Source organism: Setaria viridis, chromosome 4 (genome assembly GCF_005286985.2).
Source record: "Setaria viridis chromosome 4, Setaria_viridis_v4.0, whole genome shotgun sequence".
Classification (NCBI taxonomy): domain Eukaryota; kingdom Viridiplantae; phylum Streptophyta; class Magnoliopsida; order Poales; family Poaceae; genus Setaria; species Setaria viridis.
This window is the reverse complement of record NC_048266.2, coordinates 35933306-35956034: the sequence shown is the minus strand read 5'-3', so window position 1 is coordinate 35956034 and position 22729 is coordinate 35933306. Positions and strand designations below refer to the sequence as shown.

Sequence of the window (22729 nt, the reverse complement as noted above, 5' to 3'; positions counted from 1 at the left end):
TTTTTTTTCTCTCTCTTTTCAATCATGACCGTTTGCTGTTGTGTTGTATAGCTGTTTTCGCTATCTTCTCTATCAATGTAAGTTCGGCAGCCGTTTCACTATTTGTTTATTTGACATGTGAAATTCAACAATCTTCCGCGTTCCGCTTGGACGACATGAGCAATTGCATGCATATCACAGTTTTTATCTTATGAACTAACAATGTTCATTTCACCACTATAATATTGATTAAGATAAACATTGTCCTACTCTTTAATAAATTATAAAATTTGATTTTTATTCTCCTCCAAATATTTTATTTGAACTGTATACTCATAAGTCAGTCGCACGCACGATTGGCTGAGGGCTGAGGCAGGCCTAAAATCTTAGCCCCGAGATCGGCCCAATAGATCCAGCTCACCCTCGGGCTGGGCCGGACTTGGGTGGGAACACGTTCCTTCTTCTTTCCGCTCGGCAGTCGCGTCCACATCACCCATCAAATCAAATCCCGGGCGCCCCGGTGAGCTCTAGCGGCTGTGAGAAGCTTCCATGGAACATTATCCACCAGATCACCACCGCTTCCTCCTCCTCCTCTTGCTTCTCGTACTTTCCAGAACATTCCGATCCTTCTCCCATAAATAACACAGCAGCACCCATCATGCCATGTCTCCCGCCAAAACACGAACCCAAACCACCGACCGAACGAGCTCGTCGATCGCATCACCTGCCGCCCTCTGCCGGATCGGATGGATCACCCCGCAGCCGCGACGGTGAAGCATCCGGACGAAGTGCTGGTGGTGCTGGACACCGACGGCGACGCTGGCGGGCGAGCAGGCGCGGCGCCGGAGCCTTGGAAGCTGGCGGCGGTTCCGCCGTTCGTGGCGAAGACGTTCGAGCTGGTGGAGAACCCGGCGACGGACGGCGTCGTGTCGTGGGGCCCGGCGCGGAACAGCTTCGTGGTGTGGGACCCGCACGCCTTCGCGGCGGTGCTCCTCCCTCGTCTCTTCAAGCACGCCAACTTCTCCACCTTCCTCCGCCAGCTCAACACCTACGTCAGTATCCAATCGCATTTCAGTTCGTAATACTGACATTGCAATGTTATTCTTTTGCTAATCAATTCACTGATTCTATATCTGCTCATCAATTGTTCTTGTGCTGTTCGTGTGCACGCGATGATTAATGCTGTGCAGGGGTTCCGCAAGGTGAGCCCGGACAGGTGGGAATTCGCGCACGCCGACTTCCTCGCCGGCCAGCGCCACCTCCTCGCCAACATCCGCCGCCGGCGCGGCGCCGCGGGAGTCGGATACAAGGCGGCGAAGACGGCTAGTATCGCGACCGGGAGCGGGGGCCGCGAGAAGGAGCTCGAGAAGCTGCGGCGCGAACGCGAGGCGCTGGCGCGGGAGCTGGCGCGGCTGCGGCGCGAGCAGCAGGAGGCCCGCGCGCAGCTGCGGGACGTGGAGCGCCGCGTGCGGGGCACGGAGCGGCGGCAGGAGCAGTGCGCTGCGGCCTTCCTCGCGCGCGCCGTCGGGGACCCGGCCGCGGCCGATGAGACCGGCAGGAAGCGGCGGCGGCTCGACGCCGACGCCACGTCGACCACGCCGGGTGTGGCGGATGTCCTCGCGTTCGTGGAGCTGGCTCTGGCGGCGGGCGCCGAGGCCGAGTCGGCTCCCATGCCGGCCATGGCGTCGGCACATAGCACGGGCGCCGCCACCAACCTGGACATGGTATGGAACGAGCTGCTGGGGGAGGAGCCGGTGGCGATCGACGCCAAGGCGGATCAGGAGCTCGCCGCTGCCGCCGTGGAGCCGTGGGAGGAGATGAGCGGGGAGGAGGCTTTGGAGCTGGTTGAGATAGATTGCTTGGCATCACCGTAAGCCATGTTGCTGCTGTCACTGTCAATTGCAACGAGAGATGTGGACGGGTTGAGGTCGATGGATTCAGGTGGTTGGATGCATTGAAGGTTCTGACTTTCTGAGGAGATTGCTAGAAATGGTTGTTCCAGTTCATATGTTCTTGGAATTTATTCTTGGGAGTTCTTCGCCGATCGAGCGCCGGTGACAAAAAGATCGCTCTCCCTAGAACCACCCAACCATGATCGTCTGTGTCGGTATCACCCTCTTCATCTCTCGTCTCTTCAGTATTCTATTATCACTCCCTCATGCATGGATTTTGGTGATGGCAATATGAGGAAGGTAGAGGTGACAGCGATATGAGACATTGGGATCTTTCTGGCTCCATGCTACAATGTCACATTTTGTAATTACTTGATAAGTAGGGTTATTTAGACCTCAAATGACACACTTCAAAGTTTAGGGATTTACAGATATGTATTTAAATGGCATACTAATATTCATCAAGTTTAAGTACCACAAGTTATATTGGAAATATATTGTGTGTCGAAGATGAAGAACGAATAGTAGTAGTGAACAGTCCTGCAAAGGTAAGGAACTAGGTGGGAACGATTTTTCTAGGCTACCATGAATAATTAGCAGTAATTTTGAATATTAGTTCAAGCATTACGGGATTGTTTGATTTGAGGAATCACCTCATGCATGATTGATCCTGGATGGTGGGTTTAACCAATTTACTTGTACTCTTATAGTTTACTCCTATTAGTAGAATAATATATTAAGTGGGATGGCTTCATCTTAGATGAGTTGGTACGATTTACCCAATCAAACAAAAAGGATCATTATTATTTGAACCATTTTATACATGAATCAAATGATACAACCAACCAAACACACATTAAATTAAATCAGCGCATGCAACTCCATCGCAAGTTTAAAAAACCATAGTTTTACAACCGTGCATTAAAATGGAAATCCGATTTCAGAATTGGGTTGCGCTCAACAAAAACTACAAAACAAGATCTCACAATATATTTTAATGATGGTTTTCTCATACGCATTTTTGTTAAAAGTTGAATGAATATTATAACAAACTCAGAAGCAATGTAGAACAAATGTACAAAGCAAATTAACGTGATCCAAAACAAACATTGTTTCTTCATACTTCATAGAAACGGCACAATCTAGACGAAACCCTAGCAAAAGTAGTACTTCATGGATAGATCGTCTACATAAGGTGCTTCTTCTCATCGTTGTTCAATTGCTTGAAGATTCTTAGAATCTGCAGAAGATATCAACAAAGCTAATGGACAGATCAAATGAGATGAACAAAAGCCACATGAGCTAAAATTCATTTTAGTGAATGAACTAAACAACTACTCAACTGAACGACCAAACGCGAGCAAGTAATGATTAAACAATGGAACCAGCAGTTGCATCACTATACCATGAAAAAAAATGACCTTCCATTACTTGACATTTGAAACCTTGCTACAGTGTTGGGCTGCTTAGCTGGCCGAGCTAATGATAGACATTGCTGCTGTTGCGATGGCAAAACAAATTGCTGCCAATGTTGCTATTGTGTCGACCCAATCAAACAAGTGATGAGCTCCTGTTATCCAATGAGAAGAAATAACTAAACTACCCCAAAACCACCCAATTGTTGGCACAACTAAAATACTTGACAGATAAATCAGAAATCATTCCAGGGCATTATTGAAATGTTTATCAGTTATTATTGAAATACCTATCAGCCACACACCCAAAATAACAACAATATGATGTAACACATTCCGGATATGAAAAATTCCCAAAACCAGAACAGAAAAATTGCGCACGTCTGGGGACTGGGAAGGAGCATCCATGGCGACGACGACGCCTGGCAGCGCACGCGAGAGGATAAGCTCTTGTAAGTTCCTTCGTCCCAAATTGTAATTTTTGTTATGCACCTAGATATAAGTTTACGTCTAGATGCATAATAATATTTATGAACCTAGAAAAGTTAAAACGATTTACAATTTGAAATGCAGGGAGTAGGGATCATACTACTTTATCATATATGAGCGGTAAGATTTTTGAGGCCGTGCAGATAGACTAAAAAATGGCCGGCCGATTGCTAGTCTTTACCTTATTTTTTTAATCTGACGATGTTTGCTTTTGAAGCAGTGGATCGGAAGTAGAAATGTTTGTCGAATCCCCAATTGCAGCTAGATGTGTGACACGGTAGTTTTTCCCTCCATGAGAAAGCGTAAAGACAATGTTTGTGCCTTCGACCTCGACACGACACAGCGAGTGACGAACCCTGCCGGCGCATCTGAGCGGTCGATCTCCACGGAGCCAACAGGCAACGGCTCCGATCCACCTCCAAGCAATCTCCTAAAATTACATCGAATGTTTATATACTAATTAGGATCGAATGTTTATATACTAATTAGGAGTATTAAATATAGACTAATTACAAAATTAATTGCACAGATGGAGGCTAATTTGCGATACGAATCTATTAAGCCTAATTACTCCATGATTTGACAATGTGATGAATAGTAAACATGTGCTAATGATGGATTAATTAGGCTTAATAGATTCGTCTCACGAATTAGCCTCCGTTTGTGTAATTAGTTTTATAATTAGCTTATGTTTAGTCCTCCTAATTAACCTCTAACTATTCGATGTGATATAAATTTTAGTCCAGACTAAAGATCCAAACACCCTCTTAGAATGAAAACTCCTAGTTTTAGAATAGCACCTACATATTTGCCACCGGAAAGAAGTTTTACCAACACATTTGCTATTTTTGCTGACGTGTCAAGCCACATCCATGCAGCAGGGTGGATTGAGCATGACAAATGACCATAGTACCCTTGCATTTCTTCTCCGAGCGCCGATGCTTTTCCTCTCTTCCTCCCTCTCTATCTCTGACCGGTAGGACCCACCCTCTTCTTCCACCTCCAGCCAACCATGCGCGCCGGGGCAGTGCTGCTCGGCGGTGGTGCAGGCGATTGCAGTGCCCGTGGGGGCGGTCTGGTTGGTGGTGCGGCGCTTCGACTGGCCGCAGGCGTACAAGCACTTCATCCGAAGCTGCCGCCTCGTGGACGGCGACGGCGGCGCCATGGGCTCCGTGCGGGAGGTGCGTGTCGTGTCGGGCCTCCCCGCCACCAGCATCCACGAGCAGCTCGAGATCCTCGATGACGAGCACCGCGTGCTTAGCTTCCGGGTCGTCGGCGGGGAGCACCGACTCGCCAACTACCGGTCGGTCACCACCGTGCACGAGGCCGCCGCCGGCCACACCGTGGTGGTCAAGTCGTACGTCGTCGACGTGCCGCCCGGGAACACGCGGACGAGACACGCACGTTCGTGGACACCATCGTGCGCGGCAACCACCAGTCGCTGGCGCGCACCGCCGAGCAGCTCGCTGCCGCCCTGGCGTAGCGATGCCCGTGCCAATGGCCGCCGGCCCCCGGAGTCGTAGGCGAAGGAGGCCGGGTTGGGGTTGTGCACGGCCACGGTGAGCAACAATGTGACGTTGAGCTGGAGGGAGATGGCCGAGAAGGTGAGGCGCGGGGCGACCCCCGCCAGGCGCGTGGAGACGAGGCGGGTGGTGGGGTCCCGGACCTTGAGGACGGTGAGGAAGAGAACGCGCATGGAAACAGAAGTGCATCGGATCCAGATAGAATTAATAATTAATTGTTCAAACTGACGCGTTGCTATCCAAAGAAGTTGCAGGTCGTCGTCGTCCCGTAGTAGTAGTACCCTTCCAATTCATTCGCAGCGTCATGGCCGCTGCCGTCTCCAAGGTCGTAGTTGTAGCCATAGCCTGCGAGTTGGTTGTGGTTGGAGCCATAGTTTAAAGGCGGCGGCGGAAGATAATAAGTAGGCAGCATCATCGAGGCAAAATGCATCGGCGCATGGTCGACGTCGCCGCCCATCAGCATCGTCGTCTGCGCGTCCATGGCCCCGGGGTCGGGGTGGCTGCTGCCGGCGCCGCTGTCGGCCGTGAACGCGCCGGCGGTGGGGTAGTGGAAGGCGTGGTCGCTGGCACCCACCGCCCGCACACTGCTGCATCATAACCTCCTCGACGGTGGCCTCGCGCACGCGCTCCGCCGCCTCGGCCTGCACCCGCTCGAGCGCGGCGAGCATGGCGAGAAGCTCCGGTATCCCCGCGCGGCACACGTCGTCGGCGGCGGCCCGCACGCCGGCCGCGCGCGCCGCCGCGTCGAGCGCCTTCCGCTTGATCACCTCCGCCTTCATGGCCTTTTCCAGGCGCTCTTTCTCGCTCTCGTACTCGCGCAGGATCGGCGCCAGGCGCGCCACCGCGGCCGCGCACGGGGCGGCGGCGGAGGCAGAGGCGGGGTCGAGGTAGCGGTCGACGACGGGGTTCACGGAGGGGTACCCGATCGAGTATGGCTTCCCGGCGCGGGAGAACACGACGATGGCGACGTGCGCGCCGCAGCGCGCGGCGAGCTCGACGGCATTCTTGAAGAGGCCGTCGTGCCGCTTGGAGAAGCACACGTACCGCGCCGACCGGCTCTCGATGAGCTTGATCTCGATCTTCTGCCGCCCCAGCGTCTTCTTCTTCCTCTTCCGCTCCCCACCGGCCTCGCCGCAGACGCTCTCCGCCTCCGCCTCCGGCGCCGTCATGGCCACCACCTCCTTCTCGTCCTCCATCTATACACCTCGGCTCGGAATGATCTCGCAATGGCGAGAGCTAGCATGCACGCCTGAGGTGGATATATACACGGAGAAGAAAAGGATGCATGCAAGGAAAGTGAAGGCTCGGCATCGGAGGGATTTCGGACTGTTGTTGATTGATTGATAGGTATGAAATTTGAGTGTTTCTTGGGTGATCTGTCAATCTTTCTCTCTACGCACAATTCGGTTCATGTCGATAACATCCTGGGGCCAACAGCAGCAGCCAGCTGCAGGCGCTCCGAGTTTACGCTTAAAGGAGTGGCTGCGTCCTCCCTGATCATCAGCGACGTACTCCATGTGACTGTTCGTTCAAGCTTGATGTGACTGTTCGTACTCCATGATCATCAGGGAGAGAGGAGTAGCGCGTAGCCAAGAAGAATGATGTTGTCCAAATGTCCGAAAACATGTTATTAAGTCCATTACTTATCCATCATTAAGCTTGTTTGCTCATCATGTGACTGTTCGTTCTAACTTTGCCTTTAATTAACACATGTTTTAATCCTATTAGCTTACGAAGTACATTGTACATGCATTGTTTTTTTTGTTATGTTGCTTACTTTGTGTGGGAAATGAAACGATTATTTGGTGCAAAATTTGAAAACCATCACAAAACACGGGCATGCATTTGTTGGAGGGAGCTAGATATAGGAAAATGGCCAAATCGCACTACAGGTTTCCATATGTTTAAAGCGTACAATCAAACAGGGTGTTGTTTGGTTGGACCATTTTGGGATGGGATCCGATCACAATGACAAGGAATCACGTTACATTTTATTTGGTTATTAGGGTGGGACGGTTCAGGTACCAGTACGCGCAAATGAATAATTAAGGCGGAGTAGAATCAGGATTACGCTCTCCATCCAGCGCGGAATCGGATCCCGTCACCGCTCACAATGCAACAGTATCTTGCCTCGTTGTAGTCCTCCAATCCTTGCACAATCCACCTCTCGCCCTTGGCTCCACACTGATCCTTGCTCGCACTAGCTAGACCACGACCCTCCTGAACGGGGGGCACGCTCGTGGGTGCCTGAGTAGCTAGTGGTGACGCATGTTGGCGCCTGTTGTATTATAAAGGCGTGTCGATCCGCGGTGCTTTCATATGTATGTCGTTTCTTGCTTTTGGAGGTTCTTCATTCGCAGGTCAAATGTTCCTATGATAGTGCACATCAGTGAAGACGACTGAGTTGTGTGTTGTAGCTCAGCTCGTCGTGGCATGATAGATGATGTCATATCATTATTTTTTATATACTTTGTGTACATCATCATACCTATCGTAGAGTATCTGGTCAACATATGCAATATATGATTTATCTTCAAGTTTTGTGTGTGAGGGAGGGAGGGATTATAAGCAGACAGATACGAGCAGGTACGGAGCGCTAGGGAGGGGCTGCCAGGGCCATGGCCTCCCCTATGCTCAAAGCATTAGCACTATATGGTTGTATATTTTGTATTAAAAAACTCTGAAACTTATAGTATTTGACCCTTTGCATTTAATAGTTTGTATAAAATAACTTGATTGGCCCCCTGATACTATGATCCTGCCTCCGTCCCTGGATTACGAGAGACAATGCCTACCACTGTGTACGTGGTGTTTAGGGTAGTGGGACCCTCTCACCTGCAAGAAAAAAGAATGGCCAGGGGATGCTCGAGACGAGAGGAAAATGTGGTGGTAGAGAGCAAAAAAAAAAGAATAATGAGAAAGCATTAGGGTGCTTAAGAGAAAGTAGTAAATCGTCTCATGGAATATGATGGACGCCGAGTTTATTTTTTTAAAAAAAAAAAACTTCACTTGGACTACATGTAACAATTTGTAAGTTGGCCCGGACCGCTCTAGAGAGTCTGATCCAGCCCAGCCCAATAGCACATTCAAATCAACCTGATTCAAATGATTCTGGCAGGCTGCCAAGTGGGGCACTCACGTCCCCATCAATCAAATCAAATGATAACCTTTCCTTTGAGGAAGAAAAAATAATTGTCCCCCACCAAAAAGAAGGATTAAAAAAATTCAAATCGAATGACCAAGCGACGCGCCACGGCGGCAGCAAAACTATCTCGCGGCCCCGCCGTCCAGCGAGCTCTAGCGCCCGTGAGAACCTTCCAAGCAAAATATCCGACGCCGCTCCTGCTCCATCCCCTCCTTCTCGTACTTTCCAGAACATTCCATTCCTTCCCTATAAATAGCAGAACACCACCCATGTCTCCCGCCAAATCACCAAGACACCAACCCGACGCACCCGACTACTCGACGCAGCGATCGAACTCGCGGCACCCGACTACCGGATGGAGAACCCCACCGCCGTGACGGTCAAGCAGGAGGAGGAGGACGAAGTGGTGGTGGTGCTGGACGCTGGCGGGCGGGCAGGCGCGGCGCCGGAGCCTTGGCAGCCGGCGACGGCGCCTGCGGTTCCGCCGTTCGTGGCGAAGACGTTCGAGCTGGTGGAGGACCCGGCGACGGACGGCGTGGTGTCGTGGGGCGCGGCGCGGAACAGCTTCGTGGTGTGGGACCCGCACGCCTTCGCGGCGGGGCTCCTCCCGCGCCGCTTCAAGCACGCCAACTTCTCCACCTTCCTCCGCCAGCTCAACACCTACGTCAGTAATCAATCGCATTTCAATTCGTAATTACTGACATTGCAATGTTATTCTTTTGCTAATCAATTTACTGATTCTATATCTGCTGATCAAATTGTTCTTGTGCTGTTCGTGTGCACGCGATGGTTAATGCTGTGCAGGGGTTCCGCAAGGTGAGCCCGGACAGGTGGGAGTTCGCGCACGCCGACTTCCTCGCCGGCCAGCGCCACCTCCTCGCCAACATCCGTCGCCGGCGCGGCGCTGCGGGAGGATCCACGGCGTCCGGGCCGCCGTCGTCGTGCGAGAAGGACGGCGCGAGCGGGAGCGGCGGCGTCCGCGAGAGCGAGCTCGAGAGGCTGCGGCGGGACCGGGAGGCGCTGGCGCTGGAGCTGGCGCGGCTGCGGCGCGGGCAGCAGGAGGCCCGCGCGCAGCTGCTGGACATGGAGTGCCGCGTGCGCGGCACGGAGCGGCGGCAGGAGCAGTGCACGGCCTTCCTAGCGCGCGCCGTCGGGAACCCGGGCTTCCTCGACGGCCTGCTGGCGCGCCGCGGTCGCGCGCCCGTGGAGGCCGGCAGGAAGCGGCGGCTGCTCGACGCCTCAGCCGCGGCCGCGCCGGACGCGGCGGACGTCCTCGCGTTCGAGGAGCTGGCGCTGGCGGCGGGCGCCGTGGTCGAGGCGGATCCCGTCCCGATCGTGGCGGCGGCAAGCCAGAGCCCCAGCAGCACCGCCACCGCCACGGACATGATATGGTACGAGCTGCTCGGGGAGGAGCAGGTGGAGATCGACGCCGAGGTGGAGGAGCTCGTCGCGGCCGCGGCCGCCGCGGAGGTGGCCGAGCCGTGGGAGGAGATGGGGGACGAGGAGGTGGAGGAGCTGGTGCAGCAGATAGGCTGCCTGGGCTCGCCAAGCCCTTGATCACCATGATTCCACAAGATGCAGACCATTAAGCTACTATGGTGCTGACTGCTGAGCACTCAGCACCTACCTACAATGGCGGCACTGGTACTGTAGGTACAGTACTGAAGTGTGCCTCCGAGTTATTAGACCATAATAATGGTCATGTCATGTGTGTTAGTATCGATCGTTAGCCTTCCTATCTGATTGTGGTTACTGATTATTAGGTCTGTAAATTAAACGGTCTGCTAATTCGGGTTCTACATCTGTTTTGTAGGATCCGGTGACAGTGGTGTGTCGCATACGATACAACTAACCCAAGGAGTGGACGTGTTGATGGATGCAGCATCCTGCTCCAGGTGGTTGATCGATGTATGCCGCATGCATGCGGTATGAATGTAAGAATGAACTCGTATTCATATTATCTTGGATTCTAGTTTCATCTGCTCTTTTCTCTGAATGATACTGGTAATCTCGTTGTTCAGATTTCAGAGGCTTTTAGTGACGAGGATTCTTGGTTCACAGCCTCAAATTCAGGTGATTGGAATTGGGGTTTCCCGTGTGATCGCACCGGCAGTGAGCTTCCGGTGATGGTTATTTCCTTCTCGTGATCACGCTGACGGCGAGCTCCCCGTGACAGAGACGGTCTTGACAGACCCGGGTTAGCACGGGAGGGGCAGTGATCACAGATCCTGCAGCCTGCAGTGAGGGCTGAGGGCGCTATCGGAGACTGGAAGGAGGTGGACTGGCCGTGGCCGGGGTGAGCTGTGGGCACGTGAGGAAGCACGGTGCGCTTCTAGGAGAAGAACAACGCCTGATGTAGGAAGAAAAAGAAATGGATGCAGATGGTAAACCTGAAGAAACGGGTGAAACAATCACATTGCCCCTTTTGTTTCCTTCTCTTCAAGGGATTCATAGATGTGTGATGGATCATGGATCCATGTGTTCAGTAGCAGAAGTCAGGCAAGAAACATTTTGGGACAACGAGCACTGTTGGTCCCAAATAATCTCTTTCCATTAACCACACATTGAAGATAGCAGTTTGGGGTACATATAGAGATAAGGCAGAGATAGGTGGTAGGGGTATTTTAGGTAATACATAGATAAGGTGCTCACATGCACCACCAACCACACTCACACCTACCACACCACTATTTAGACTTATTATATCATTCTCCCCCCAAGTCTTTCGTGGTAGCTGAACCATCCCAATCCTGAAGCGAAGTCCCTGGAACTTGATCCTTCCGAGAGTTCTCTTGGTCAGGAGGTCAGCGAGTTGGTCTTGGGTGTTGATGTAGTTGGCCTTCACGCTTCCTTCCTCCAAGCAGCCCCTGATGAAGTGGTATTTCACCCTGATGTGCTTGCTTCGCTCGTGGAAGACGGGGTTCTTTGCTAGGGCTAGAGCAGACTTGTCGTCCACCAGAGGTCCACAACTTCAGCATCTCTACCAAGAAGATCACCGAGCAGTCGAGCGAGCCAGAGAGCTTGAGTCGAAGCGGAAGTAGCGGTGATGTACTCGGCCTCACAGCTGGATAGAGCCACCATCTGTTGCTTAAGGACTTGCCAGCTGATGAGGCACTTGCCTAGGAAGAACAACATCCCACTCGTGCTCTTGCTGGTGTCGATGTTGTCGGCGTGGTCGCTGTCATTGTAGCCGATAAAGTGCGCAACGCCAGGACACCTCTAGTAGTGTAGGCCGTAGTTGAGAGTACCCGCGATGTAGCGGAGGATCCTCTTGACGGCCTGCTGGTGCTCCGTCGTCGGTCGCTGCATGAACCGACTGACGTAGCCGATGGAGAACACCAAGTCCGGCCGCATGTGGGCAAGGTAGCAAAGGCTCCCAACAAGGCGTCGTACTGCGTATCATCCACCTCCTCAATCGTGTTGTCTCACTCAGCTTCAGCCTCTCCTCCATTGGAGTGAGGGCAGGGTTGCACTCGGTGAGCCTACCTAGCTCAACGATGCGCTTGGCGTAGGCGGTTTGTCGAAGAGTGATGTCGGATTCATTCTGGTGCACCTTGATCCCCCGGTATTAGGAGAGAGCCCCAGGTCGCTCATCTGGAAAGCGGCCTTCATCTCGTCATAGAATGCCTCCACCTCTTCTTCCTTGGCGCCGGTGATCACGAGGTCATCGATGTAGATGCCCACCAACAGGGCATAGCCTCCCTTGCCCCGCCGGTAGACGGCCGCCTTGTGCGGGTTTTGCTCGAAGCCCATGGTCTTCAGGGTGGAATCCAGCTTGGCATTCCAAGCTCGTGGAGCCTGCTGCAAGCTGTAGAGGGCCCTGCATAGGTGTAGAACCTTGTTCTCCTTGCTGGGGATGATGAATCCCAATGGCTGGTGGACGTAGGCCTCCTCCTTCAAGTCGCCGTTGAGGAAGGCCGACTTGATGTCCATGTGGTGGACACGCCAGCCGTCTTGGGCTGCCAGAGTGAGGAGGAGACGCATGGACCCCATCCGTGCAATAGGAGTGAAGGAGGCATCGTCATCGATCCCTCCTGCTGTACAAACCCGCACGCCTCCAGTCGAGCCTTGTGCTTGACGATAGTACCAGCTTCATCCTTCTTCAGCTTGTACATCCACTTAAGGGTGATCTCGCAGGGATCGGGAAGGAGATCCGCCAGCTCCCAAGTTCGGTTCTTCTCAACTGCATCCATCTCCAGCTTCATCACAGCGTGCCATGCCGCGTGTCCCTCAACCTCAGCGAAAGAGCAAGGCTCGCCGTCATCGTACGCGAGGTGAAGCTCCGCCTCTAGGTCGTGCGGTACAAGTCCCGGCACCGACTAGTCGCTGAGGATGTCGTCCATGGTGCGGTACCGCAGAGGCTTGCCGTCGTGGTACGCGTTGACGTGGTCCTCGTCGTGGGAGAGCGGAGTGGCGAACTCCACCGAGCTGTGCTCATCGTGAGCCGATGTTGGTGCAGCCGTGCTCGGAGAAGTAGCTGCCAGCACAGGAGAGTGTGGTGTGGCCGGCTGTGGTATTGGCGGTGGAGAGCTCGTCGCAGCTGAAGGAGTGTCTGTGTTTAGACCCAGCAACCTACCGAGAGGGGTGTCTGAGGTAGTGTTTTGGTTGGTGGGGCTCGTCGAGATCAGGAACTCGAAGGTAAACGCAGACACACGATTTAGACAGGTATGGGCCGCTGAATAGCGTAATACCCTACGTCCTGTGTGTTGGTTGTATTGGATTGCTTTGGAGGGGGTCCCTGTCTCGCCTATTATACACGGGGTAGGGTTACAGGTCGGTTGATTACAAGAAGACTAGTCGGATACGACTAGAAAAGTCCTACTCTTATTACAACGAGTACTTTCCAAATCCTCGACTACTTTGTATCTTTCCATGTAGACTATGCCGCCTTGCACCATGGTCTCCATGTCAGATGCGTCTCAGTGTCCAGAACCATATTTAGGTCTGTCCAAACCTTCTGATGGGCCCATAGATGTATGTACGACAAGCTCCCGAGTACTTTTTAGTCGAATGTAACAGTTCCGAGTACTTTTGTTGACCTTCACTGACTACTTCTAGTGCTCTTCGAGTACTTCATCAGGCTGAATCTTTAAAGGTATCCAAAAACTGCCACGAGACTAGAATGTGCTCAAGCCTTGATTATCTTGAACTATGTGGTCTTTAACCTTAAATTTTATATGGAAGTGCGACAAAAGTCGCACTCCATATGGAGTAGCCCCGAGCGGGTGATTTAAGTTGGTGATTTTATATGGAACTATGTGGTCTTTCGGGAGCTCAACGGCAAAAAGATTTTGAAAACAAATTTCAGCGAGTGATTTAAGTTGGTGATTTTTACGGATGTTACAACCTTCATCATCGAGATCCACTCAGTGTAGTTGGTCTTGGTGAGCATCGGCCACTAAGTGTTGCCGACGGACTCCCGGATGATGGTCTTGATGACCCTTGGGGGTCGGAGCTCAGAGTCGAGGTCGGAGTCGTAGTCGGAGTCGAGCCCGGACTTGTGGACGGAGCTCTTCCTGCTCCAAGGACGGCCGCCGTCCGCCCCTCGATGCGGGTCCTGGACCCATCGGTCCACCTCCCCGTCCAGCCATCGGTCCGCCTCCTGCGGCTCGGGACGGCCGCCTTGCGCCTCGATGCCGGCAGCCTATGCCCTGTGCCCGCCGTCTTGCACCGCGCGCCTCACCTCCTGCTCCTCACGTCGCGCCATCTCGCGCGTCGCCTTCGCCTCCTCGTGCACCTCCTCCGCCTCCAGACGCTGCTGAGCGGCCGCCACCGCCGCTGCCTGGGCCTCCACCGTGGCGAGGCGGGTTGTCTCGGCCACGCGCGCCACCACGGCCTCCATGGCCGCCTCGTGCGCTGCCCGAGCCGCAGCCACCTCCCGCGCCTTGGCGTCGTGCAGCCACACCGTTGCCGCCCTGGCGTCCCCACACACCACCGCACGCCGCTCCTCCTCCTGCCGCGCCGCACGCCGCCTCCTCCTCCTCCCGCCGCTCTGCTGCTGTCTCCTCCACCACGGCCGCCGCCCTGCGGCGCCGCACGCTCGATGTAATCAAGCTGTGGGAGGAGGCCCGCGAGTGGGCCGGGGCCACCGGGCCCGCGCCGCTCGCCGGTCTTGCCATGGATGGGGTGGAGGAAGTCGAGGGAGCCACCGGGTGAAGCCACGCTGCCGCCAAATCCGCGAGGGAAGACTCCCGCCACCACCGGATCCGCGTGGGGGAAGGTCGGATTCGCGTCGGGAAGGAGCATCGCCGCCGGGATGGGGTGGCACCGCCGCTAGGCTGAGAGGGAGGAGAGGGGTACGCACGGGAGAGAGGGAGAGGAGGGGTTGGTGGGGAAAGAAGGCTCTAGATACCAATTTGGTCCTAAATAATCTCTTTCCATTAACCACACGTTAAGGTAGGAGGGGTATTCTAGGTAATACATAGATAATGTGCTCGCGTGCACCACCAACCACACTCACACCTACCACATCACTAATTAGACTTATTTTATCATAAGCTCACTCTTCAACAGTCTATAGCTTAAACAGGGAAACATCTCGTACCTTGATCAAGACAGATGCTGGCGTGTTGCTGTGATCGTGCCGGCCGCGTCTCCGATGGAATTGCTTGACGCGGAATCGTGGCCGCACGTCAAGGCACAGGTGAACGAAATTTTTTTCGTTGCAGACATGGGCAATGCACATTCCAGAGCAAAGTGAACAAAAGGCAGAGAGATGCATCAGCTGAGCGAACAAACACGCCATTCTTTCAGAAGCAACACTCCCAACATTTGTCAAACAGTATTTACACAAGTTCAAAGGAGCACAAAAATAAAACTACTTGTAGCTTAGGAAAATCTACTTGTCAGCACTTTACATCATCACCGAGAAGGTGGCCGATTTCCGATACTGCTATCAATCATCATCTTCCTCGTCGTCAAATTCCTCCTCTTCCTCCTCTTCATCGCTCAGCTCTTCCATAGGTTCATCGTCCTCGTCATTAACTACAAAACCTCCCAGAGTCTCATCTTCCTCGTCCTCTTCATCCTCGTCATCATTATCCCCACCTTTAACCTTTGAGTTCTCCTGACGAGGCTTTTTCGGGTCTTTAGATCTTGTCACATACTTTGATCTCTTGACGCTAGGACCTCTTGCCAGGGATTCCTTTCCATCCTCGCTCTCATCAGTCCAGTCTTCATCATCACCCTCTCCATCTTTATTCTTCTTCTTCCGACCCAAAGCTTTTGATCTACCTCTCCTGTTGCTAACCTCATCATCTTCATCATCGGAGCTTCTCTTTGTTTCCTCCAGGAACCAATTCCAATCCTTTGGAGCACGAATCCTTCCCTTTGGATAACTATCAAATTCATGGCCCATTGACAAGAACCCAAATTCTGCAGACAAAACCATACTTTGTAAACAGAAATGCAGAAATGTACTCCGTATTTGACAATAAAGACAACAAGACAGAAACATTTGGATATTATTTCGACATTGACACATTTTCTTGGCAACAGGAAAATAAAATGCACAAAGAAGTTACTAATGCTCAAATATGATTTTATTGAAGAACATTGGCCAGTAGTCCATTACTCCAATTCTACAACTAACCATATGAAATGTTTCTTTTCACTAGTGTCCATGCAGATCTTATGAACTGAAACCTCCTGTTCACACGTGCCTATGCCTATACAGTTGCATCAGGTTTCCAATAAGTACCGTACAAAAGCCTGAATCTACACCAACTGTTCCTTCTCCATCTGATGCAGCATTGTTCAAAAATCAACGGGGTAGCCAATATGTATTCTGAATGTATCATCAACTAATACAAACAGAGTACACAGGGAAAAACAGAAACCCAATTATTTGCAAGTCATGCCACTCCAATTAACCTACATTGAACACAGTATTGATTCATTGCTAAAAGGCTATGTACAATAAGATTCAAATTTGTAACTGAATTTGGAAAAATTCAGACTCCCTTGCGATGTAAATTCTAGAAGAATTGGAACCTTCTCCATTCACACATTAGTTTCAAAACATAGAGCTGCATGAGGTTTCAAACGAATACTTCTGCATCAGCACAGAGCATTGTTCAGAAATCGACAGGGTAGCCTTTTAGTGCAACCAATCTAAGCTACATCGAAATCAACCAACACGTGCAGAGTACACAGGCAACATCGAAATCAGATCAAATTCAAGACAGACACTCCAACCTAAGCTACATTGAGAATGAGAGCAGTATCAGTTCATCGCTAGAGATTTATGTGCAACAAATTCAATTTTTTCCCGGAATTTGGAAAACTCAACTTCCCTGAAATGCAAGGAAAGGAACACAAGCTCACCTCGAACTGGATCTATGCTCGCTAAATCAATGTCCAAACCCTCCACATCAGAGCCCGCCGCCCCCTCTTCCTCTTCGGTGACCTCGACGGCCTCTTCCTCCGCAGCCCGCTTCTCGCTCTCCCTCTCCTTCCGCTCCCGCGTCCGCTTCTCCCGCCTCGCCACCGCGTCCAGCACGGCGGCCTCCACCTCCACCTCCGCATCACCTTCCCCGTTCCCCTCCCTCCTCCGCACCACCCAGAACGCAGGCGCCTTCAGCGACAGCGACAGCGCATCCCCGGGCCTGAGATCGCCCTTCTCCCCGCGCCGGAACACAACGCTGCTCCCGCCGTTCGGCGAGCGGACGACCACGGGGTTCCTGCCTACGACCTCGAATGCGACCCCGGGCTCGCCGCCTTCGTCGAGGAGGCGGAGAGACACGTGGCGGCGGGAGATGGTGCGGTCCGCGGAGGGGCCGCCGCCGTCGCCGCCCAGGTCCCCGCGGCCGAGGTCGGCCGTTGGGGAGTCAACGGCTAGGGACACCGCCCTGCTTCCCCCGCCGCCGCTTTCGAGCTCCAGCTCCATGGCGCGGAGAGGAAGCGCCTGGGCTCGTGGAATGAATGAGAAGGGCAAAATTTGCTGCCTTGGGCCCCCAGGTTAGGGGGGGTTTGGCTATATGGACTGGACCTTTATCTGCCGTGGGTTTACGATTTAACTGGCCCACGGTTCCTTTCGGCCGGCCGAGCTCTGTGCAGAGCTGGACTTAGGTGTCGAGTTTCAACTTTTTTTTTCTTCATTCTCACGGCTGCATTCATTGGCAGCAGTATTAGTATAATAGTATTACCGACCAGTTTGTCAACCGTAAGCAAATGCCCAATTTGCTCATCTTTTAGGCACATGCCATCATTTCGTGGAAAACAAAGAAAGATCCCCCACGTCTTCAGCTGCCAACAGCAGTGAGAAGGTGGAGTCTCAATTTAAGATGATGAACTCAGAGTGCCCTAGAAGAATTGACCATCCACTATAATTAAGCCAGTGATGGTATGGTCCCGCTAAACAACACATATAGTACGTGAAGTTATCATTGCCCTTGGCTATGGTTGTAAGTGGGCGGCCAGCGGGTACCCAATACGTACCCGTCCGCATAAGCCGCCAGCTTTGTGCGGCTGCCCGCAGGATGCCGCGTGCTGTTGCGGGCTCGTGCGGCAGCCCGCATGCCCGCAGGAGCTGCACGCGCGTGTGCATGCAGGCGGCAGGGCTTGCCTGGTTGAATTGAGCGCTACGTCATAAACGATTTATGCTGGCACATATAAATTAACGTGATTGGCACCCGCCAGCACAAAGATTTGTTGGACCTACGAGGGAGCGCCTGCCAGCATAGATTTCAAAATGTTATTTAGTTCAAAGATAACACAAATTTTAATGAGTAGTTAGTTCACTTGTAAAACATCCTATAACTCATGAGGTGTTTCAACCTAACTATTCATTATGATTTATATTATCTATGATATAATATTTTTTAAATTGATTAAATAACATTTATGTCCATGTGTAAAAGTTTAAAATAATTTTAAAATCGTTTGCCAAGTATTTAAATTATTTTGAATTCTTTTGAAAGCACTGTGCTGGCGGGCGAAGCGCCCGCTAGCACTAAAGCCACTGTGCTAGCAGGCGCTTATGTCACCTGCCAGCACATATTTGTGCCCGCCAGCGCAAATGTGGCGCAGGAAATGAAAATTCACGTTAGACGAGTGGACGAGCCAAAAGCACTGCCTCTCTCCTTTTTATCTGCGTGCTCTCTCTCCTATCCTCACGTTTCTTTCTCCCTTCCCCCCCTTATCCCTTTCATTCCTCCCGTGCAGGCGAGCACGAGCGGTGGGAGCGGCGGCGGGCACGGCTCCGGGCGGCGGGAGCTTCAGCGGGCGGCGGAGCGGCAAGCGGGGACGGGCGCGGCGGGGTGCGGGAGCGGCGGGCGCGGCGGACGAGCGGCTGCCACGGCGGACGAGCAGCAGGCGGTGGGGACGTGCAACGGGTGTTGGATGAGTTTTTTTTCGCAAAAATACTTGTGCTGGCGGGTGGCAAAAATACCTGTGTTGGTTCAAAGTTGCTGGCGGGTACTCGGCTCACCAGCACAGAGCCCATTTACCCGCCAGCAAAAACCTTTTGTGGTCTAGTGGTGCTGGCTCCACGGGAAAGGTAAAGAGTACGGCCTCGGGATTCAATCACACATATGCAGAGCAGTATTAGGCAAATGAGTAAAGGCCAGGTAGAACACAAAGGGATAAATAGCCAATGACTCCGATCCTGACGCCAAGGCAAGCAGATGATGTTTACTGTCTGTAAATTTTGCAAAGGCATATAAGTAACTTATGGCACTTCTGCTACTTATACCAAATGAGATCAATGCAGTTACGGTAAAAGCAGATTAGCACTTGCATTATTGAACTACAAGATTATAAGGCTACAGGAAATTAGTGCCGGCATCACTAGCTACTAGCTAGGCTTCCATTGTTTTTCATTCTGAAAGGCTCTGAGAGCCTCTGGTTGCCCTTTAGGTGCTTCAGAATAAAATTGTTACTCTAATTTGTGGTTTTGATCCATAGCATCGAGTTACAAAACTAAATTCAGTTCTCATGTACGCTTTCTGCTTTTGCTTGTATGTATTGTTTACCAGCATATTAGATCAGCTTGCATTCGAATAAATTGTGGATCAGCTTGCTTTTGCTCTAATTCGAAACTAAATGCAGATTACGAAAGTAATTTGTAGACCTAATAATGATGGAAAACATGGAATAAATTACATTGCTACCGTCTTCTCGTGCAACATTCTTGCTGGAATAGATCAATCTTAAATCATCCATGGTTTCACTGGAATAGTCAGCACCAGCATCAAGAAGACAAGAAACCAAACTTGTGCTTATTAGCTTCCTCCTCTCCTCTGCTTCCCTAATTGCCCGTGTGGCAGCGGTGGTCCAAGATGAGCTCGCAACCATGATTTCAGATCTCAGCAACGCAGGACTGGCGGACGATGGCAACGGGTGACGATGTCATGTTCGTGCCGGGCGCAGGGACGGGCACCGTACCAGCACCGGCAGCGACGAAGCATTTCTTCTCAAAGGAAGAGGCGGCGGTGATGGAGCCATGGAGGAGGCGCACGCGCAGCAGCTGTAGGAACGTGAGGCAGCGGTGGTAGAGCCAGGGGCGGAGCTAGGGTCTGGCATGGCGGCGCGGCTGCGGAGCGTAGAGGCGCAATGGCCGATGGGGGAGCCGCGGGAGCGGATGCGCGATGCGAGCGGGTATGCGACCGCTTCCACGAAGTGGGCAGGGATTCGGGACTATGTGGGCTAGCGGCGCTGCCTGGCCCAGTGGGTTGGCGGCGTGGCCCGCGCCGCTTGCATCCCTACCCTTGGCAATGAGCACGTTGCACTGACACGGATCACTGGATAGGATACATGGAGCAAAAAGAGAGTGGCCCAACCCAACCCAACAGAACGTGTTGAAATCGGGGTCCTCTCGGAGAACGACGACCTGCTGCGGCGTGCACGCTTGGAGTCATCGTCGCTTTTGAGTTTTAACCACCCCATGCATGCCGCGAGCGGGAGATGGACGATCAAATGATGGCGGCCCTCCCTGCCGACGCTTTGGATGACACGCGGGCCCCACGGGAGTCACATCCGCGCGAAAAGAAAGGCGCGCCTGCGCCTGACGGTAACGGGGTGATGGACATGCATGTGCGATGTGCAGTGCAAGTGTGTGTGCACGTTCGTGGGTGCACCTGAGACCGCTTTTGCGTGCTATTCGGTGCATTTCGCTAGCGTGCTTCGAGTACACCGGACCGGAGTGAGTGAGCATTCTCTGATGCCCTCGGAAAGGCGCCAAGATTCTGGAAATTTCTAGATATACCTTTTGTACCCAGCAGATAAGAACCGGGAAAGATCTTAACCGAAGTACCTATTCATGAGGTAGCACCAAGCAGATGCATCCTCCTTGAATATTTGTGGCCTTAGAATTCACGTTGGCACGAAAAGTGTGAGAGATGGGAGCACGAGAATGGAGCTATATCATTGTGCATCAACCATGATGGGTACAGGTGCATGGGCAAAAGAGGCAGCTACGAACAAGAATGGCATTGTGCACCTGGATGACTTCCGAATGAGGGGTGTGCCGAAAGGCAGAACAGAAGTGTTGTAAAGTGTGCCTGGATCAGCTTGTTGGAAGAAAGAGCAGTTTACAACTGGTGTGTGTTCAGTCTTACCGGAGAAGAAAACCATCGAAGATGCCCTTATTAGATACCTCAGTAGTCAGTACCAAGCACCATCATCTTGCTCTGAACCAGTCCAAAACTATCATTATCGTCAGTAATGGAAGCAACCATCATTTCGCACCAAGAGGAGGAGTGCATTTTGTTGAAACTTGGAGCGAGTTTCCCCAGTGGGGAGGGTTAAGTGACCGTAGCTATCAGTCGTCGTCGTGGTCGCTCCGGCCACAAGCAGCGCGCCAACAAACACCTGCCCGCACTAGCAACCTGCGCTGTTCGCATTGGACACCCCCGTTGGGGGCAAGCCGGAAAGGGTGGTGGGGACGTAGCAGCACCGCAGCAGGGTGTGTGCGTGTGCGTGTGCGTGTGGTGTGAGTGAGCCATCGAGTGCTTTCTCGTACACGGGATCGATCCGTGAAAAAGAGAGCTCACTTCGGAAAAGAAAAGAAATAGAACAGGGCCCGTGCACACGCCCTTTGCTTCTTGGTTAAGCTGCCTTCCCTTAGTGGCAGCATATGTAGCGGGGTTGGGGATTTTATTTGGATTTCATTCGGTTCGATGCCTGTTTTTCGGTTTCGTCCTCGTTGGCCGGATACGCCGAATGTATGTATTTTTTTTTCGTACTTTGGATAAAGAAGGTATTAATAAGCAATGATATTGATATTGCATTTCAATGATATGGAAGGTATCATAAAGAAGGTATACATTTCGTTTCGGTCAAACAATTTTGACCATCAATATTAGAAAGAACTATGTAGATTGACAGTGTAATGTAGATATTGCTAGATCATCACGAAATGTAGTAGCATAATATTTTATTATCTTAATTTGAGATATCATAATTTTCATATGGATTATGTGTCATCACCTTGTAGAACACGATAATGTACTAGAAGACATGTATGTTGAATTTTAAATATTGATATTTTGGCTATTTTATAGTTTCAGACTAATCTGGAAAGCTCACAAATATCATTTCTAATGAACTAGTAACATGCCCGCGCAGCATGCGCGGACTATATGTTGATATGATTAATAATTAAAATGTTGTTATAGTAGCGAGATAAATTCAAAGAAATAGCTGACGTGCAAAGATTCAATATTATCTTTTAGCTATGGCAGCAAGATAAATTCTACCAATAAAATCACGTAGGACATATATTTTTTTCAAGGTTTGTTGAGATCAAAAGAAGAATGCTATCTCTAGTGGTAAGATCTCGATAATCCAGTTTACTCACCATGGTACCATCATTAGTTCAACTTTATTAGAATAGTTATCTAAACACAAAAGATGAGCATGCTACTATACTCTACTATTTTTTAATCCCTTCAAGATCCATAGTATGTAGTTCCAAAAAAATGATTAGATATATTATATTGGGCATATAAAAAAATCACATGTTTTTTATGGATGTTCACTAACCATGCAAACAAGATACATAGATAAAGAAAATTCAAAAACTCTCCATAATGATATTAACATTTATATACACATATTTAAGTGCATACCACGTGTCGTACGTAGTGCAAAAGATCTAGCAAACAAGAATTTTAATTTTAAACTACGTTTGTCAAAAAACACATAAGTCAAATGGCAATCAGGGGTATGTTTGGTTTGTGCCCCATCTAACCCTACCAAATTTTGGTCATGACCAAATCATGGGTCTTGCCAAATCGGTTGTGAAATGTGCTTGGATTGTAGCCCTACCAAATTTTAAAAAGCCAA

The 22729-nt window shown here is 51.4% G+C and overlaps 2 protein-coding genes and 2 pseudogenes across 2 annotated transcripts; 3 read left to right on the top strand and 1 right to left on the bottom strand.

Moving 5' to 3' along the window:
- The first annotated feature begins 487 nt into the window (after positions 1-487).
- On the top strand, positions 488-2280 carry LOC117854070 (putative heat stress transcription factor A-6a). The gene is made up of 2 exons (XM_034736349.2): positions 488-1031; positions 1170-2280. The coding sequence occupies exons 1-2, from the start codon at positions 726-728 to the stop codon at positions 1851-1853; spliced, it is 990 nt and encodes a 329-aa protein (XP_034592240.1). The 5' UTR covers positions 488-725; the 3' UTR covers positions 1854-2280.
- A 1787-nt stretch (positions 2281-4067) lies between these two features.
- Positions 4068-5258, top strand: LOC117853680 (abscisic acid receptor PYL4-like; annotated as a pseudogene).
- Positions 5259-8717: 3459 nt separating this feature from the next.
- LOC117853938 (putative heat stress transcription factor A-6a) lies at positions 8718-11135 on the top strand (annotated as a pseudogene).
- A 4033-nt stretch (positions 11136-15168) lies between these two features.
- LOC117851597 (uncharacterized) lies at positions 15169-17382 on the bottom strand. Its single transcript, XM_034733439.2, has 2 exons — positions 16769-17382; positions 15169-15817 (listed from the first exon to the last, which is right to left on the bottom strand). Exons 1-2 carry the CDS (start codon positions 17328-17330, stop codon positions 15339-15341), a joined length of 1041 nt encoding a protein of 346 aa, XP_034589330.1. The 5' UTR covers positions 17331-17382; the 3' UTR covers positions 15169-15338.
- Positions 17383-22729: the final 5347 nt, after the last annotated feature.

Coding starts and splice junctions, on each gene's coding strand:
- LOC117854070 (XM_034736349.2), top strand. CDS start 726: ATGGATCACCCCGCAGCCGCGACGGTGAAGCATCCGGACGAAGTGCTG. Junction 1,032..1,169: donor TCCGCCAGCTCAACACCTAC/GTCAGTATCCAA, acceptor AATGCTGTGCAG/GGGTTCCGCAAGGTGAGCCC.
- LOC117851597 (XM_034733439.2), bottom strand. CDS start 17,330: ATGGAGCTGGAGCTCGAAAGCGGCGGCGGGGGAAGCAGGGCGGTGTCC. Junction 15,818..16,768: donor GAGCATAGATCCAGTTCGAG/GTGAGCTTGTGT, acceptor TTTTGTCTGCAG/AATTTGGGTTCTTGTCAATG.